This window comes from Coenobita brevimanus, chromosome 82, assembly GCF_032717465.1.
Source record: "Coenobita brevimanus isolate Jiangsu-jjx chromosome 82, ASM3271746v2, whole genome shotgun sequence".
NCBI lineage: Eukaryota > Metazoa > Arthropoda > Malacostraca > Decapoda > Coenobitidae > Coenobita > Coenobita brevimanus.
This window is the reverse complement of record NC_137035.1, coordinates 3,430,001-3,448,450: the sequence shown is the minus strand read 5'-3', so window position 1 is coordinate 3,448,450 and position 18,450 is coordinate 3,430,001. Positions and strand designations below refer to the sequence as shown.

Genomic DNA, 18,450 nt, shown 5'->3' with positions numbered 1-18,450 from the left:
ATATATATATATATATATATATATATATATATATAAATAAAAAAGCTTATAAATTTTTAAGGCTTTTGGGGGCCCGGGGGGCAGTTTCAAACAGCCCCCCCACCCCCCCTCAGGTACGCCACTGATACAAATCAATGATTCGAGTAACTTGTTACTGCAACCATCAAGCACAAGCACCTTGATTTGAGTAATTTGTTAACGCACCCAACAGGCGCCCAACACTAACAAAAGGGTTAGCACTTCTAGAGAATTTTAAGTCCAATCAATATTTCAGAGTGAAGTGTAAAACAAGGTGAGGTGGACATACAATACTCACGACTGTCTTCGCTCAGCTCGACTTTAGGGGCCCACACCAGCAAGGCACGCTCAGGACACTGCTCCGGTCGTCTCTCTAAGGGAAGAAAAAAATTTACTGGTTCATACTTTACTTCCCCATCAGGAGCATAATGGCCCCGAGGTAGGCAAGAGTCCAGACATTTCCAGGCATTTGCCCAAATGATAGTATATAGTACAAACTCCCAAATCCGAAGTGCTTGGTTCCAAAGGCCTTATGGAAAATGGAATCTTTTGGAAAGTAGGATCATAATGATAACTACGAGAAAATAATGAAAAAAAAAATTACCTACATTACCACGAACAGTAAATGTATTGAAGTATCTTGTATTAGTACCAGTTATATATATGCTATTATGCTTGTCCACAATAAACTCTGTTTTCAAATATGCAATTATTTTGTGAGGACAGATGATACCAACATCCTCCTATTGTAGGAAAAAATATGCTGGAAAGTGGCAGTTATTGGAAACTGGATGTTTATATTTGGGAGGCTATATTATACTTGTTTTACACTAACTAACCTGACCTTAAAATATATATCCCTCCATCATGAACACTCAGTTTTTAACAACAGATTAGCATTAAAGTACTGTGTTGATATTCACGAAGAGCTGCTATGGGAAGGATGTAGAGTCATAACGCTGTCTATTTCTGCTATTGTGCTATGTGATACATGTTGAAAAAGGATAAAAATCTAGGGTAAGTTAAGGTAAAACGTTATAGCAGTATGCCTCAACCTCCCTTGGATTTTAAACCTTCAGTGGCCCCATTCAGCTGGAAAGAATACCATGCAACAATATAATAACAAAACTGCATTAGGGGGAATTTACATAAATTTAAAGAACTCACACAAAGGTGACTGTTCTCTATGCGTGACTGCTTAACTGACAAATTCTGACAATCTGATATGCGGGACAACCAGTGAATCAGATCTTGTTCATCCATGTTCAGCTGTTATTCATATTTAATGAACTAATGTCTGTTTGCTTGTGCTTGCTTGTGCCCATTCACAAGATGCAGACTCTCCCTTACAAAAACAACTGCATACTGTAGTATGCAGTATGACACTCAAAATAATGCTACATAATGCATTAATAGTCACACATAACATAAAAATACAGTGGAATCTACTAAATCATGGCTTTATAAGACTAAGAAAGAAAGAGAGAGGTGAAAAGATTAGTAAGAGAGAGTAAGAAGAGAGTGGATGAGGAATTTGGAAGGAATTTGAGTGTAAAGTGGAGGGACTGTAAGAAGATGTTCTGGAAAGAGGTGAAGAGAGTAAGACAGGGTGGAAGTGAGGTTAGCAGAGGAGCAAGAGATAAAAAGGGTAGATTACTAGTGGAGAAGGAAGAAAAAGTGAGCAGATGGAGAGAACACTTTAAGGAATTGTTGAATGTACAGGATGGAAGTAATGCGAGTATAAGTGGCTGGGGAATGGCTGGGAGAAGGAGGGAGGTGAGAAGACAGGAAGAAATCAGTAGGATAGAAGTTGTGGAAGCAATGAAGAAAGTTAAATTGGGGAAAGCACCAGGAATTGATGGAGTGTGTGGTGAAATGCTGAAGCATGGGGGAGAGATTGTAGCAGAATGGATGTGGAAGATGTGCAGATTGGCCTGAGAGGAAGGTAGAGTCCCGGAGGATTGGAAGTCAGGTATAATTATTCCCTTGTACAAAGGAAAAGGGGAAAAAGAAGTGTGTGGCAATCATAGGGGCATTTGTCTTCTTAGTATAATAGGAAAAGTGTATGGTAGGGTACTTATTGACAGAGTTAGAGAAAGAACAGAGGAATTAGTTGGAGAAGAACAGGGAGGCTTTAGGAAGGGAAGAGGTTGTGTAGATCAGATATTCATTCTTAGATTTTTAGTGGAAAAGTTTCTAGTGAAGGGAAAGAAGTTGTATGCGGCTTTCATGGATTTGGAGAAAGCATATGACAGGGTGGATAGACAAGGATTGTGGAAAGTATTAAGATTATATGGAGTAGATGGAAAGTTGTTGAATGCTGTGAAGAGTATGTATGATGGTGCTAAGGCTGCAGTGCGTGTGGATGGTGAACTAAGTGAATTTTTCTCTTTGGAGGTTGGGTTGAAACAAGGATGTGTCATGTCTCCACGGCTGTTCAATCTGTTCATGGATGGGGTAATAAAAGAGGTACAAGGTAGGGTAGTGGATGTTGGAGTGGCCCTGGTGAGAGAGGATAGTGTCTGGAAACTCCCTGTACTGTTGTCTGCAGATGATACTGTGTTGTTGAGTGAAGATGAAGGGGAGCTGCAAGGCTTGGTGGATGAGTTTGGGAGAGTGTGCAAGAAATGGAATCTAAAGGTGAATGTAGGGAAGAGTAAAGTGATGGTCTTTGAGAGAGGTGAAGTCAGTGAATATACAGCGAGGTTGGATGGGGAGGAATTGGAAAATGTGAGTACGTTTAAGTACTTCGGTAGTGTGATGAGTAAGGATGGAGGTTTGGAGGGTGAAGTGCTTAAAAGGGTACAGCAGCGAAGAAAGGTTGCTGGTTCTTTGAAAGCAGTGATAAGAAACAGGGAAGTGAGCATGGAAGTGAAAAAGTTACTACATGACAGTATTGTGATACCAACTCTAATGTATGGAAGTGAAGCTTGGACATTGTTGGAAGGACACAAGTCAAGAGTGAGAGCAGTGCAAATGAGTTATTTAAGAGGAGCCTCTGGAATCACATGGAGAGACTGGCTGACGAATGAGGATATAAAGAAGCGTTGTGGTGTGGATGTGGATGTGATAGGAAGTGTTATGAGGAACACACTGAGGTGGTTTGGCCATGTGGAGAGGATGGAGGTTGAAAGACTGACGAAGAGAGTGTATGAGAGTGAGGTGGAGGGGGGAAGAGGGAGGGGGAGGCCGAGGATGAGATGGAGGGATGGGGTGGAGAGGTACATGAGAGAGGGGGGTGTGAGTTGGGAGCAGGGCAGTGAAATGGCGGGGGACAGGACGACGTGGAGGCAATTTGTTTGTGGCCACCCCAAACGGGATTGAGGCGTCTGGCAATAGATAGATAGATAGACATGCCGCAATTTGAGAATTCCGCGGGGAAAATTACTTATGGTCTCGGAAAAGTTGCCCCTTTACCCCCAAACCTACATCAAGCTGGTCACCAGCGAACACTAGCAAACACTGGAAAAGAAATTAGTAAAGTATATTTAATAGGAATGAACAATTCTTACCAAACTCTGACTGATGACACTGCTTGAATGGATGGGGCAGGGAGTAGGGGTTCACAAAACATAAAAATACAGTGGAATCTCCTAAATCGTGGCTTTATGAGACTGAGCACATACCACAATTAGAGAATTCTGCACGTTAGAAATGACTAATCTTACGGGGAAAGTTACTTATGGGTCTGTCATCTCAGAAAAGTTGCCCCCATACCCCCAAACCTACATCAGACTAGTCACCAGCGAATACTTGACGCCTGGAAAAGAAATTAGTAAAGCATATTTAATAGGAATGAACAGATCTTCCCTGACTCTGACTGATGACACTGCTTGAATGGATGGGGTTGGGAGGAGAGGTTCCTAGGTTTGTGGCGGCCTACGGCCACTCAGCACGAGGCGAGTGTGCTGTTGCCTCATGCTGTTCCCTCTGTGCCACTTCCTCCTCACAAACCTACCTCAGAAACCCCTCAAAGTCCAGTGTGGAGACAATGGAAGCAATGTTGTTGTCACCCTCAGCTGCCTCCGAGTTGCCATAAGAGTCATCAATTCATTGAGATGAATTCTTTACGGTGCCTAACAAGCACGGGCTTTTCATAATTTCTATTGAAATAAGCCTTTCACAAGTTACTTGTTATTATTCCCAGATTACCACAGCTACTGGACACTTTCATAAACTTACCTCTGAAAGCTATAAATAAGGATTTAGAATCCATGACCCATGATACACTGACACGTCCATTCGGTGTGGTGGTTCGTAAACAACGTGGCCAGTTGGAGAGCTTGTTGGTATATACTGCCAGGGGTGACCTGCCTGCTTCATTAAATACCCCAAAATAGGTATACTGTATTTTGTTTTCTTCCACTCACTTCATGCAAGCACAATTCAACAGTTAACTATCTGTGTTGCATACGTACTGACATGGCACGAGATCATGAGTTTGTTATAATATAGGTGGAACTGCCACACCCATCTGGTAAAGATTTACCTTGTTTAGTCCGTAATCGTGGGCAACTTTGGCTTTCTTCTCACCGCCAACAGTCCTCCTTATTACATCTAATGTTTGGGTGTATGTATGTTAACATTGGCTCCTTCTTCCTCCCCTTCCTTGAAGAAGTTTGAGGCTCAGGAGGGTTACAATCAGCCATGGTAACACTGAGTAGGTGAGAAGCATGGGGGGGGGGGGAATCCTCTCGTAAACCACACCGAAACCACATGCTAACAATGGAGGAGACAATGCACTGAGCCGGGCACCAGGGCATCAAGCGCGCAAGCCCTTCATGCTTGGTGTGGGAGGGAAGTGCTGTGATTGGCTTATAGTAAATGCTATGCTTGAATATGATTGGTTTAGTAACTGCCATGCCTGACTACGATTAGTTTATGCCTGGCTAGACGTGTGAGCTTGAGGTAATGGTGGCATGTATTACGTGAGGCATCGGAAAAGCGTCACTTTTGAGGCTGCATTTGCGAATTTCATTAATATCCAAGAGTTACTGATGTTGTGCACTGTTGCTGCGAATTATGAATCCGCTATTTGGGACTGAGCAATTTAGGAGATTCCACTGTAAAATTCCCTTTAACACATTTTGTGGAGGTAATTACTGAGTAATAATGTTTCACTCCTCTTAATTTTCTCAAGTAACTTGACAAAGCTCAGCAGAGTGACATGTTGCTCAGAAAAGACCTTCATGAACCTCACAAGTGTGTTTTATTACTAATTCTGATGACACTATTTGCCACATAATATCCCTTTAACATTTGCCCAAGGATGTCATTATTTCCTTATTCTAGTTACCCTTTACTCAATTTAGGACAGCCCTACAGCAGTTCCGGGGTTAATGAAGGTCACATTGAACCCTACAAGTGTGAGTCTCTGAAACGAATATAACTGTGTGTACATAAGAAGAATGCATATCAAGAAAATAAAAAAAGGACATAAAATTATAACATTATCAAAAAGGACATCACTGTGTTAAGGCCGTAAAGAGACTTCAGTAAGATCTGCAAAACTTAATAAGAGTACCTACCATGAGAAGGTAGCAGGGATGGTATCTCGGCCTGGTATGCCTTGCCAACACGCATACCAGTGTCTGCAATATAACAGTTACATGAAGTTTTGGTCTATGAAGAATGCATGAAAAGGTAAGATGTATGGCTACAAGACAGAAGCTGACTCAGCAATTCATAGATGTAGTGAAAATCAGGGACTGTAACCCTTCCAAATGGCATAACGGATGATCTGGGCGCTGCTGTGGTGTAAATGGTTAGCACATCATTCTGAAAAGGCAGGGGTGTGGATTCTTGTCCCGTCTATGGTGCCCTAAGACTTTTCTGATATCCCTGCCATAGATCCTCACTTGGCTATATATACAATACCCCTCTTACTCTAACTTGGTCCCGATTTTCGTTTTTTTGCAGCTTATTTCACATAGCTGAGTGGTAGAAGTAGACCATGCCACAGCTGTATACCCTTTCCACTGCATTTCATGTTTTATTGTTAATCTATTGTTAAAATTCTGCATTCAAGATAGAAAGATGGCAATTTTAGGCCAAGTCAGAGCACAAAGGATATAGTAAAGTATAACTATGACAACGAATACATAAAACTGTACAGGCATCCCATATAAAAGGGAATGTGTTCTAAGTTATCATAACTTCTTCCAAACACTTCTATCTCTCTATCTATTGCCAAATATTTTAATCCCATAAGGGGTGGCCACAAACAAATTGTTCCAATATTACCCAGTCCTCTGCCATTTGGCTGACCTCCCTCCAGCTTACACTCCCTCTCTCTCTCACAGATCTCTACCTCCATCCCTCCACCTCAACCCTGGTCCCTCCCTCCCCCTCTCCCCTGCCACCTCACATACAATTTGTACCCAAAGATAAATATGGGAAAATATAACATATAAGTTTTACAGGTGTCTGCAGAGATTTACGAGGCCATTTTTCTTAAACTAATGCAGACTTCACAGCAGAAACGAACATAAAAAAACTGTTGCTTATGATACGAATTTACTGGTACAGTACTGTACTGAAGACTACAAGCTGGATAATATCCCCCTTTTCTTTTACATCATCCTATATAGCTACACAACAGATGGCAGAGCTAAACAACTAAACAACAAATATAAGAAATTTAGTTGGAAAACAAGTTTGTTGGCATAAGTCAGAACATTCCTAATTGCTGGCTAATTATTTTTCTGAATTATCTAACAGGCAACATAACGAATGCCTCTGCTCACTGCCACTCATGGTATTTGCTGTGCCAGAGGTGAGACAGTCAAAACACTACCACTTCAGTGGATATCACTCACACCAAACTCACAATGTCAACTATTTGATCGCAATGGCTGTGTGTGCAGTTTCACTGCACTCAGCTTCAAAGTATTTTATGTAGGCTAACTGTCGCTGTGAGTGATGCAAGCTTACTTTCTTATCACAAAATATTAACTTTATAAATAGAAAAATGGAAGTGATCACACAAGTGGTCACTATATGACAATACTGTGATCCCCATGAGGACAAACAGCATGGGAGCTCCTATTAACAAAGGAAATGTTATGACAAGGATTAAGTACAGCATGCACAATTTAACGAACAAATTCAGACAACCCCCACTCTGTTATCTCGAATTTTCCACAAAATTGAGTTCTGTAACCAAGACCCAGTATAAAGGAAAATTTTCCAGTACAGGTATACCTTGATATATGATACCCCTGGATGCGATACCCCGGCTTAACTATGGGGATAGAAATACCACCATACCTCACCTAACAATGGCCAAACCCTGGTTTAATGATGGGTTTTGATTTTTTAATACTGATTTTATGATATTTCAGACTCAGATTAATGTGTTTTAACCATAGGTGGGGTGACCATTATCATTTTGGGGTACAGTTTACTAAGCCTGATATTTTTCCAGACTTATACCGTATTTGAAAATTTTCTGATCTTACTTTCAGGTTTAGGTGAGTTATAAATTGCTTTTAGCTTAGTTTAGCTTGTTTTAAAGCTATTTAAGGGCTTAGGTGAGCTAGAAACTTGTTTTGGGACTCATTTGGGTGGGTATAGGATTTGGTTGGGGGGGGGGGAACCCAAGGCTCAAAAACACATCACTATCCATTACATGTTAAATCTACCCTGATATAAAATACCCTGCCTAGCGATGGGATTTTACTTACCCAACTGCATTGTTAAGCTGGGGCATACCTGTATTTCAAACTATTTTCTGCTAAATCCTTGAAGGCAAGCCTAACCTAGCAAACTATGCTAACTCTCAATGCTACACACAGCAGTCTGAACCCATAATTAATACCCCCAGAAATGCATTATTGTTTACAGATTTCCTTAATGGAATTATGCTTAACTGAAATTTTCCGTTAAATAGGGCAAAAATACCAGGAAAACATAGTTCCCTCATCTCGGGCTTCCACCACATCGGTGGTCATTAAACAGAGCATCTACTGTACCATAATTGTGTAATTCATTTATGACACCTGGAATTTCAAGGAAATTACATTTATGTTATCATGGGCACTAAGTTAAGTCTGCCGACACCGTTGATGGAATCCTCCAAAGGTCAAAAAGTTGATTCAGACATGAAACACTTTTGTTCCCAAGTTAGTTAAGTCAGGTTATGCTAGTGTAGGTTAAATTAGGTATGGTGGTGGCGGACTGACCACAGTGCCCAATCACCTGAAACCCAACAATGGTATGATCTTCAAAATTACATACCGGGTATTTCTGAAACTTTTTAAATCCATCATAATGATAATTAGGTTATGTTTGAGAAAAAAGATTGTTGGTTCACTGAAAGCGGTGATGAGAAATAGGGAGGCGAGTATGGAAGTTAAGAAGTCACTGCATGACAGTATTGTGATCCCTACCCTCACGTATGGAAGCGAGGCATGGACCTTGCTAGAGGGGAACAAGTCAAGAGTGAGAGCAGTGGAAATGAGTTACCTGAGAGAAGCATGTAGAGTGACGTGGAGGGACATGTTGACGAAAAGAAGTGAAAGAACGTTGTGGGGTGGATGTGGACGTGATTGAGAGAATTAGGAGAAATACACTGAGGTGGTTTGGACATGTGGAATGGAGAACGAAAGACTGACTAAGAGGGTGTATGTAGGTGAAGTAGAGGGAGGGAGAGGGAGGGGGAGACCAAGGATGAGGTGGAGGGATGGAGCTGAGAGGTACAGTACTGTATATGAGGGAGGGGAGAATGAGTTGGGGGGAAGGCAATCAAATGGTGGGTGACAGACCAACTTGGAGGCATTTTGTCTGCAGCCACCCTTTGCAGGATTAGGGCGTCGGGCTATAGATAGATAGATAGACTGAGGGAAAAAAAAATTGTAAAATTATATGAATGGGAGGTAGATACTACAGTTTCACCCTCCATCCTAACATCTGGAGGTGAAATCTGGACATTGTTCGAATGAAGCCATTATGGAGTGAAAGGAGTAGAAATGAATTATTTCAGAGAAGCATACCCGGTATGGAGTTTCATGGAGAGACATACAAATAAGGAAGTAAAGGAGCACTGTGGTGTTGATGTGGAAGAGCTGGAAAGTACGGTACCGTAGTTAAAAGTACAGTGCCCTGAAATGATCTGGTCAAGTAATAATAAGAAACTAACCAGGAAAGCGTACGAGTGAGGTAGATGGGAAGAGAGGGGGGGGGAGACTGTGGATTCGGTGGAGGGATAGGGTGAAGTATATGAATAAAGGTGGTGTAAGTTGAAGGAAGGGCAGTAAGATGGTAGAGGATTGGATGACACGACTGTGGCTTGTCTGTGACCACCTCCTCTGGGATTAAAGTACGGTACCTGGCACTAGAGAGTTACTGCGCGCTTGGGATGGAAGTGGTATTCAGAAATGCTGTTTAAATCAATGACATATAATGTATCGGTACATTAAAATCACTGTCTGTTTTCTTTGAACAACAAACTACAAAACATTAAAAAATCAATAATCAATAGCTGATAAGGTACTGGTAACAGGGAACAGTTGTTAGCTTAATATCTAAAATAGGTCTCAAAAACATGAAAAAGTCATTGAGAAGGTCCCTTAACTTGATCAAGGTATATATATAATATATATATATATATATATATATATATATATATAATATATATATATATATATATATATATATATATATTGAAGTGCCTCCCATTTACATCTCACTATCTGTGAGGACTTTTCTTCTATGGTAATTCTGTTGCAAATCCCACTGGGGAATCAGCCTACTGGGCATACTAATGACCTCAAATGAAGTAAGGAGTTTCTTTGCAGCCAAAGTGCTGCAGAAGAACAGTGCTAGCAAATAATGAAATCTAAACAAACAATGCATATAAAATACTGAATTCCAGCTACAGCTTCTAAATATCTACCAAAAGATGCACCTAATTCTTGGCTGAAACATAAAATGCAATTTACCTAACAAGCAACTGCTTATATTTAGGTCCGACCAGTTATTCAAATTCAATATACCCAAAAAGACTCAAACAAAGTGTAATGTAAACCACAGGTATACCAAACTATATATCACATTCCACTGACTTTCAAGATGAAGCAGAGAAGACAACTCAGACCAGCATCCACCCTGGTCTATATCGCATACGTGTATTTAAGGAAAAAAAATAAATAAATAAAACCTTGAGGAAGCATGCTCACTCTGATCATAACCAACGTTAGGCATTTAATCATTTATATTTAGCAAAACTACACAGCAGTACCTCCATCTTTTTCACCGTCGTCGGGCTGGCCTGAGACGTGGCCGTTGCTAGGATTAGAACCACCACTCTTTTTGTCCTCCTTCGCCTCACCACTGTTCCTGTTACTTGCCGTCACCATCTTGTACTACTCTTCTACAATCCTTTCAAGGGCACCTGTCTGGCAAGGCTGGCCAAAAAGATCTCTGGATGACGAGAGACGTCTTGGGAGCAGGAGATGCAGCCACCTTCGCTCCGATCCCGTGGTACGTAAACACACAATTGTACCGTACTAGGCTCTGGAGACGAAATATCGGACCTTATTTTGCACTATTTCATAATATGAGAAGCAAACTGGTGCTTTAATTACGCAACGAATAAATATGGATGACTTTCATGGTGTGCAAGCAACTCTGTTTTGCACAAAACTGGCATTAATAAAAAAAGTTGCAGACTCAGCTAAAGTACGGTAGCAATGGTAACCCCAATGATCAACAATTGGACCTAATCACTGATGATTTAATCAATGTATCATAAGGAATGATGTAAATCCTTCTCACTTTATGTGATGTAGTCATAGAAAAATAATATTAGCGATGAAAATACATAAAATTAACCATTTAATGTGATCATGACCCTAGTAAAACCTTATAGTACAGAAGGGGCTTAGCTGAGGAATAGCATCAGCGGCATCTATAGGAAAATGGCGGAAAGGCTGTCAACCTTAGAAGCAACTGCTCCGCCATCTTACTATTCCAGTAAACCTCTCCCTTCATTTATTCATCAGCGAAGTGTACAGAGAGAGAGAGAGAGAGAGAGAGAGACTGGAAAATCTAAATAAATATGCAGCAGACACGTACTACTGTATATTAATTAATATTTATGTAATGTATTAATGATATTTATGTAATAAAGTATTTTTATGTGGGCTGCTGAAGTAAGCTACCGTATACTTACCAAAAGTAATACCTTCATTACCACTAAGCAGCCTTCTCTGAGGTAGTGGGGTGTATGGGAGTGGGAAGTAACGAGTATGTACGGACATAGAGAGGAGAAGAGAAATAAAAGGAACACATGTGGTGAAATGGTGTTGAATGGATTATAAAGCAGAATGAGGGAAACGGTAGCACCCAAAAGAGAGAAAGATACTCGTAGACATCTGTGAATTATGTAATATACAGTATTTGGAAAATCCGCTAAGAATGGGGTTCAGACACTGTAAAACAATTTTACCATGGGTTCAGGTGTGTATGCCCAGAAATATACATTTTGTCTGTCTTACCCTGGAAATTGGCCACTTTCCACATTGGGTCGAGTAGTAGTAGTAGTAGTAGTAGTCATAGTGGTAGGAGGCCTACAATAGTAGTAGTAGTAATAGTAGTCGTAGTGATAGAAGGCCTACAATAGTAGTAGTAGTAGTAATATTAGCAGTCGTAGTGGTAGGAGGCCTAGAAGTAGTATTAGTAGTAGCAGTAGGAAGAAGAGGAGGTATTATTATTATTATTATTATTATTATTATTATTATTTGTTGCTGTTATACCTCCAGGTAGCCTATATCTGAATGAGAACACAGTGGACTGCAGGCTGAAGTTGCTCTTCTCCGGCAGTCCACCATCCTCCTCTCGGGGGATAGGAAGGGAGCTAAGGAACGTTCTCATAACAGGACAGCAGAAATCCCCGGCTGCATCTCTGCCAACAAGATGAAATAAATCGGTAAGAAAGAGATGTTACGAAGCCATCTAAGCAGACCAGAATTCGATCCCAAATATTTCTTACGACGTCTGGATGCCCTCCCTCCGCACCATTTCTTTCTTTTCACCTCCCCTTGTCCCTCTTCACCCAGCAGGACAAGTAGGGATCTGACCGAAGTTTTGACGGTTGATGGTTGTATTCTAGAGGCAGACTGAAACTTAGAAATACTCTTGGTGTGCCTCAGTGATTCACGTGCACACTCGATAGGGATCAATATAGTTCTTCTACTTCTTCTTCTCCTCCTCTTCTACCTTCTACACTATCATTATCATCCTACTACTACTACTACTACTACTACTACGACTACTACTACTATTACTACACTCCTCCTCCTTACATTTCTCCTCCTCCTCCTCCTCCTCCTCCTTCTTGTTTTGTTGTGGCAAGGTCAACACACACATCCGTCCATTAGTCCTCTCAGTTGTGTACTTATTTCCGGTCACGTACACGGGCTGGGGGGGCTGGGTACGTGTTGCCAAGATCACGTACACCAGCGGAAAAAGTCCACGTCTCTCTTCTTCCTGGAAAGGAAGAAAATGAAATAAATAACTTGGCATTTATTTTCTCTCGTCCATGGGAAGCATCTACAACTTCTATAAATTTTATTCAGGTGTGTGTGTGTGTGTGTGTGTGTGTGTGTGTGTGTGTGTGTGTGTGTGTGTGTGTCCTCCCTATCACCTTTCCTTCAGCAACTTATTTTGCTTACTACACCTTACCGACCATATCCGTGCTCCATAAATCATCCTAATATCGCCATACTTTGCACAATAACGCAAAAAAAGATATTAACCAGCCATATCCAAAAATAAATCGCTAAAGACGAGGTGTTAGGGAGCTTTCTTTACCCTGGGACTGGAGGGTTGATTTGACTATACTCTTTTAACTCTAACTTGGCTTAAAATTGACATCTTTCTGCTTTGGATACCAAGATGTAGCAATAGATTACCACTTGAATATGATGCTAGTCACGAAGCAGTGCTATGGAAAGGATGTAGAGCCGTAGTACTGTATTTTATCTGTCAGTGAGCTATCTGAAGTAAGTTGCAAAATGACGAAAATCTAGGTGAAATTACAGTGAACAGAGTATAGTGCATTTACTCTCACCTCATATATTTCTAACCCCTTGCTCATATGATGGCCACGTGTTGCTAGACTGGAGAATGATTTGACTAGTAACCAAGGAGACTTATTTCGAATCTTCAACTAAGGCTCACCGAATTTTGTGCACCTGGCAAAGATATCCAACTCCTTCTAGCTCATTTGACGGCTAGGTGTTATACTGTAGGTTAATTTGACTAGTAACCAAGGAGACTCGTTCCTAAGCCTCATCGAAATTCAAGCAACCACGGCTTAGTTTTAGCGTTGTGGGCGTGGACAAGTTCCTTAAACGAAAAAAAAAAAAAAATACAAACACCTTGCGGGATCTTTTGTTTTGTGGGGACGGCTCAGTCTGCTGGTGTGGGTGTGGGTGTAGCGGTGGGAGTAGAAATGGATAAAAGATGCAGGGTAGACACTGATAACGCTAAATGAGCAGTCCCAATAACACATAAGAAATCGCCCAGAAGAATGGCAAAGGAGCGTTATGTATATGGACCAACCTCTGTCTGTCTGTCTGTTTGTCTGTCTGTCTGTCTGTCTGTCTGTCTGTCTCTCTCTCTCTCTCTCTCTCTCCCACACAATCCAGTAAGTGAACTATATTTATTGACAGTTTATTTGCTTTCATCCCGCCCCCTCTCTCTCCTTCTACACGATCCAATAACTGAACGATATTTATTAAGACCGTTTATTCGTTTTAATTCTCTCTCTCTCTCTCTCTCTCTCTCTCTCTCTCTCTCTCTCTCTCTCTCTCTCTCTCATGGTAGTTCACATTCACCTCGGCTAGTCTAGGCCTCTCTCTCTCTCTCTCTCTCTCTCTCTCTCTCTCTCTCTCTCTCTCTCTCTCTCTCTCTCTCTCATGGTAGTCCACATTGACCTCGGCTAGTCTAGGCTACTCGCTTGTGGGGCTACGTGCGAGTTGGCTGGATGCTGATGACTTGACTAATCATGCAAGAGAGAGAGAGAGAGAGAAAGAGAGAGAGAGAGAGAGAGGGGGGGGGTAAACAATAAGGAGCGACAAGGAAGGAAAGAATGGTGTGTGTGTGTGTGGGTGTGAGATAGATAGATAGAGAGAGAGAGAGAGAGAGAGAGAGAGAGAGAGAGAGAGAGAGAGAGAGAGAGAGAATAATTACCTCCATTTACACCCCTATATATACAAGTTAGCAATTTCCTCCTTACATAGTCATCAACCCCTTCCCCTCAATGACCTATTTTCTATTTTATTTTCTATTTTATTCTTGCTATCTCCAGACGATTTTATTCAGCTTAGGAGTTACCTTTTGAACTGGGGGGGGGGTTAGATACAGCCTTCATTAACCTTTCTCTCCTAGTCTCATAAGCTGAATAAAATCGTCTGGCAGCAGCAAGAATATCTCAGCAGGGTACTGGAAGTGATTTTTTTTTTTTATTTCGTAACACCTTTTTCAAAGCGATTTGTTGTATTTTGTGCCTCAATATTCACTTGTTTTTATGGATGAAAACTACGTCGTTATTAAAGAAATACAGAAGGGAATGTTAAAGCGTAATATGCAAAAATTAATAGCCGAGAAAAATAAATAGCCGAGGAAGGGCTGCTACGAAGAATTCAATATCACTTAGAATAATGGACACAGAAACATCCTCTGTCTGAAGGTATTAACTATGAAACATGGCTTGTAAATACCGTAGAATTTTACGAACATGACTAGCAAAGGTTACGACACTTAATTTATCAGAGATAAATTATGGCGTCAGGGGCAAGGGAAATCAGGGAAGAGGGTGAGAACATCCCCATACACCGGGATGAACAATAAAGTCTTGATATAAAATAGTTAACCAAGCCAGGATATCAACTGATGACGAGGGGCCTACAAGTGGTGGCGCTCTGCACTCTGGGTGGAGCGAAGCAGTTGCAGTCTTCCTGGGAGCCAAACATTCTCATATTTCCCTACACCTCGCCGTGAGTAAGGATCCTGGTTTGACCCTGGTGAGGCGCTGTCTTTCAGAAGGGGGCGGCGCCGAATCTCTACACGGTGTATAAACTGTACTGCACTGTACTGTAGGCTACCTGTAGGGCAGCCCCACAGTCCTGCCTGGCCTTCAGAGATAACGTTTCCCAGTACTAGAACTTGCACATAATTGTTAACAATAAGGAAGATCAGCCAAGAAGTTATAGTTATTCCTGAAATTCTCTTACATACTAGTTTTCTTTTATACTACTAACGGCCTATTTTCTTTATTCTGAAGTTAGAATTACATTATTATATTGTACAAATCCCATATTTTACCTCCTCTCTACGAAAATGACTTGTGATATAGGTTCGTATGCTAAGTGGCTTTGGAAATTTTGTAAACACCTCTTCCTTAGCAGTTTATTTTGCCTACTACGTCATTAATATCGTTTAAACATCGACTTAGTTAATATCAGTGGCATACAAACAGATGAGATGGAAGGACGGAGTGGAGAGGTATATGAGAGAGGGGGGTGTGAGCTGGGAGCACGGCAGTGAAATGGCGGGGGACAGGGCGACATGGAGGCGATTTGTTTGTGGCCACCCCTTACGGGATTAAGGCGTCCAGCAACAGATAGATAGATAGACAAAAAGATATTAAGGGGCAATGGGTAAAATAAATCGCAGAGGAAAAGATGCTACAAAGTCTCCAAAGCTCCTTAAGGATTCTTAGCACCTTTTCCTTAGCGATTTATTTGGTATGCAACACACCATCGTGTTTAGTATTCACTTTGTTTTATTTGTTTTTTGCTATACATAGTGTGCATGCATATCATACAAAATATATTAGCCTAACAGAAACAGAAACAGAGTGCTCCGTATATTGCGTTCTCCATTCTTAGCTAACATCATTGTCTACTTACCATAACCGCTTTCATTCTCTATAGTGTCGCATTTCAAGACCACTAACTGAATGGTTGATTAGCAATTTCATGAAACAGTATGTCTGCGCATCCCATACCCGCAGAATGAGCCGTCCCCACAACGCACAAGACGGGAGTGCGCAATTTATGGATCTGCTCACCTAACGAGAATATAGGCCTCGAACCTGAAAACATTCAGAGCGCGCATACCCCTTCCAAAGCCAATAACAATGACTTATAAACCAACCTTTGTTCAATGTCGCTGGTGGAGGTAATTAATTCTACGGTCTTAGTCTGCCCCGTTACACAAGCTCTGAGAAGGCATACCTCCGTCGGCGCGAATAAAATTCATTATTATTTATCCAGTTCAGGACCAACCCCAAAATCTAATCAACTCTTCCTTGACGCACTGTTCACCAATCCACCAAATTTAGTTAAAATCCGATAACAACTTTCTGATATAGCTTTTACACACACACACACACACACACACACACACACACACACACACACACATATCCTCCACCAGCCTCGTTATGGGAGGTAAATATGACCACACACACACACACACACACACACACACACACACACACACACACACACACACACACACACACACACACCAAATTCGTTCGGGGAGGTAAATAATTATGACTCTGCACCTGCACTGCTTTTGTCTCACCTTGATCCTCGCCATAACTGTTTAGGTAACAGACTGGAGTACAAGTGTGACATTTCTATCACTCTCAGGGCTCCTACGACTCACTCTCGGTTGCTTATCATCGTCTTTCGGTTGCTTATCATCGTCTTCCGGTTGCATATCATCGTCTCTCCACATCATCGACTTTTGGTTCCATATCATCATTTTTTCATACCATCGTCTTTCGCTTGCATATCAGTCTTCCGGTTGCATATCATCGTATTTCGGTTGGTATCATCGTCTTTTGGTTGCATATCATCGTCTTTCCATATCATCGCCTTTCCGTTGCATATCATCGTCTTTCGGTTGCATATCATCGTCTTTCGGTTGCGTATCGTCGTCTGGGATCAACTAGAATAAAACACTAAACTTACCCTGAGCATGAGAGGGTCAATGTTGCCAATATCAGCACTCTCGGGTTTAGGTCACTCATTTTTGCACAACAGTTTACAAAAAAAAAATAAATAAATAAGATAAAAATAAAATAAAAGGTCTATAGCACATTTGCTTTAACTTGGCCCAGATTTTCGTCCTTTTGCAGCTCATATCCCATACCTCAGTGACAGGAAAAGACAATACTACGGCTCTGCATCATTTTCATTGCACTACTTCGTGACTAGCATCATATTCTAGCGTCAATCTCTTGTTACATATCAATATTCAAGTTGGAGAGAGGGCAAGTTTAGGCCAAGTTAGAGTAAAAAGAGTATAAATTAACCCTCTAATCTGACTACAATTGGCCACCAACTGAAGGGGTTACGAATCTTTGTCAGGTTGGGGTAAACGTACTGGAAAAAGTAATAAGGCTTAAGATGCAAAATAAATCGCTAAAGAAGAAGTGACACGAAGCCTACTTAGCCGATGGGGCTGGAGGGAAGAAGGAAGGAAGGTAGGAAGGAAGGAAGGAAGGAAGGAAAAAAGGAAGGAAGGATGGAAGGAAGGCAGAAAGAAATGAAGGTAGGAATGATGGAATGATGAATAGAAGGAACGATGGATAGACGGAAAGAAGGAAGGAAAGAAGGAGGGAACGAACGAACGAAGGAGAGAAAGAAAGAAAGAAGGAGGAAGGCAAGAGAAATCCGACCTTCAGAATCTGTTTATACTGAAGGCGGCATGGACAAAGACAATAGTTTTGGAGATTTCGCAACATCATGTCCTAAGTGATTTAAACAGCACATTCCACTTTGGTAACATCTCGTACCTTATAGATGCAAACCATGTGTGGATAAAGGCGATATAAATATGTAGAATGGACGTAATGTGGGAAATAAATCACCAAGGAAAAGGTGCTACAGAACTTCCCTAGCATTCAAGACCATGGACCTTCATAGAATTAATACTTCAGTGATTTACATTTACATTCACTGTTATGCCTATCATTTTTTACATTTATTCTTCGTATTTACAGCCGATTTTATTACTATTAAGGGAAACGTTTCAAATTAGGGTTAGAAGTTGAAAATATCGACAATGATAATTTTTGCAATATCAGCATAAATCGTATTTGAAATAGCAAAATACCGTGTGAAAATTGCTTTAACATAATAAGGAGTACTTGCTGAACAATGTTATGATTCGATTTATCCTCAAATAAGAAAATAATACGCAAATTTTCTGTGAAATACTCAATGGTCTTTGATATTATACTTTCCTTATTTCCGCCTAAATCGAAGCATAACATTCGGTAAGTACTTCATATTTATCAAAGCTATTTTCACACGATATTTACCTACTGAAAACGCTACTAATACTACGAAAATTATCAGTGTCGATATTCTCAGCTTCCTTGTAGCCTAAATCCCACAAGAGGCCAAT

At 41.0% G+C, this 18,450-nt stretch overlaps 1 protein-coding gene across 1 annotated transcript in view; it reads right to left on the bottom strand.

Annotated features, from left to right (window-relative positions):
• The window catches only part of LOC145409638 (REST corepressor 1-like), a 32,768-nt gene extending 22,331 nt beyond the window's left edge, over positions 1 to 10,437 (bottom strand). Inside the window, exons 1-3 of the mRNA XM_080279989.1 lie at positions 10,259 to 10,437; positions 5,547 to 5,609; positions 308 to 391 (exon numbers count right to left, since the gene is read on the bottom strand). Of these exons, the coding sequence (XP_080136115.1) occupies positions 308 to 391; positions 5,547 to 5,609; positions 10,259 to 10,376 (265 nt within the window). The 5' untranslated portion in view covers positions 10,377 to 10,437. The remainder of the gene's footprint in view (positions 1 to 307; positions 392 to 5,546; positions 5,610 to 10,258) is intronic.
• Between the last annotated feature and the right edge of the window lie 8,013 nt (positions 10,438 to 18,450).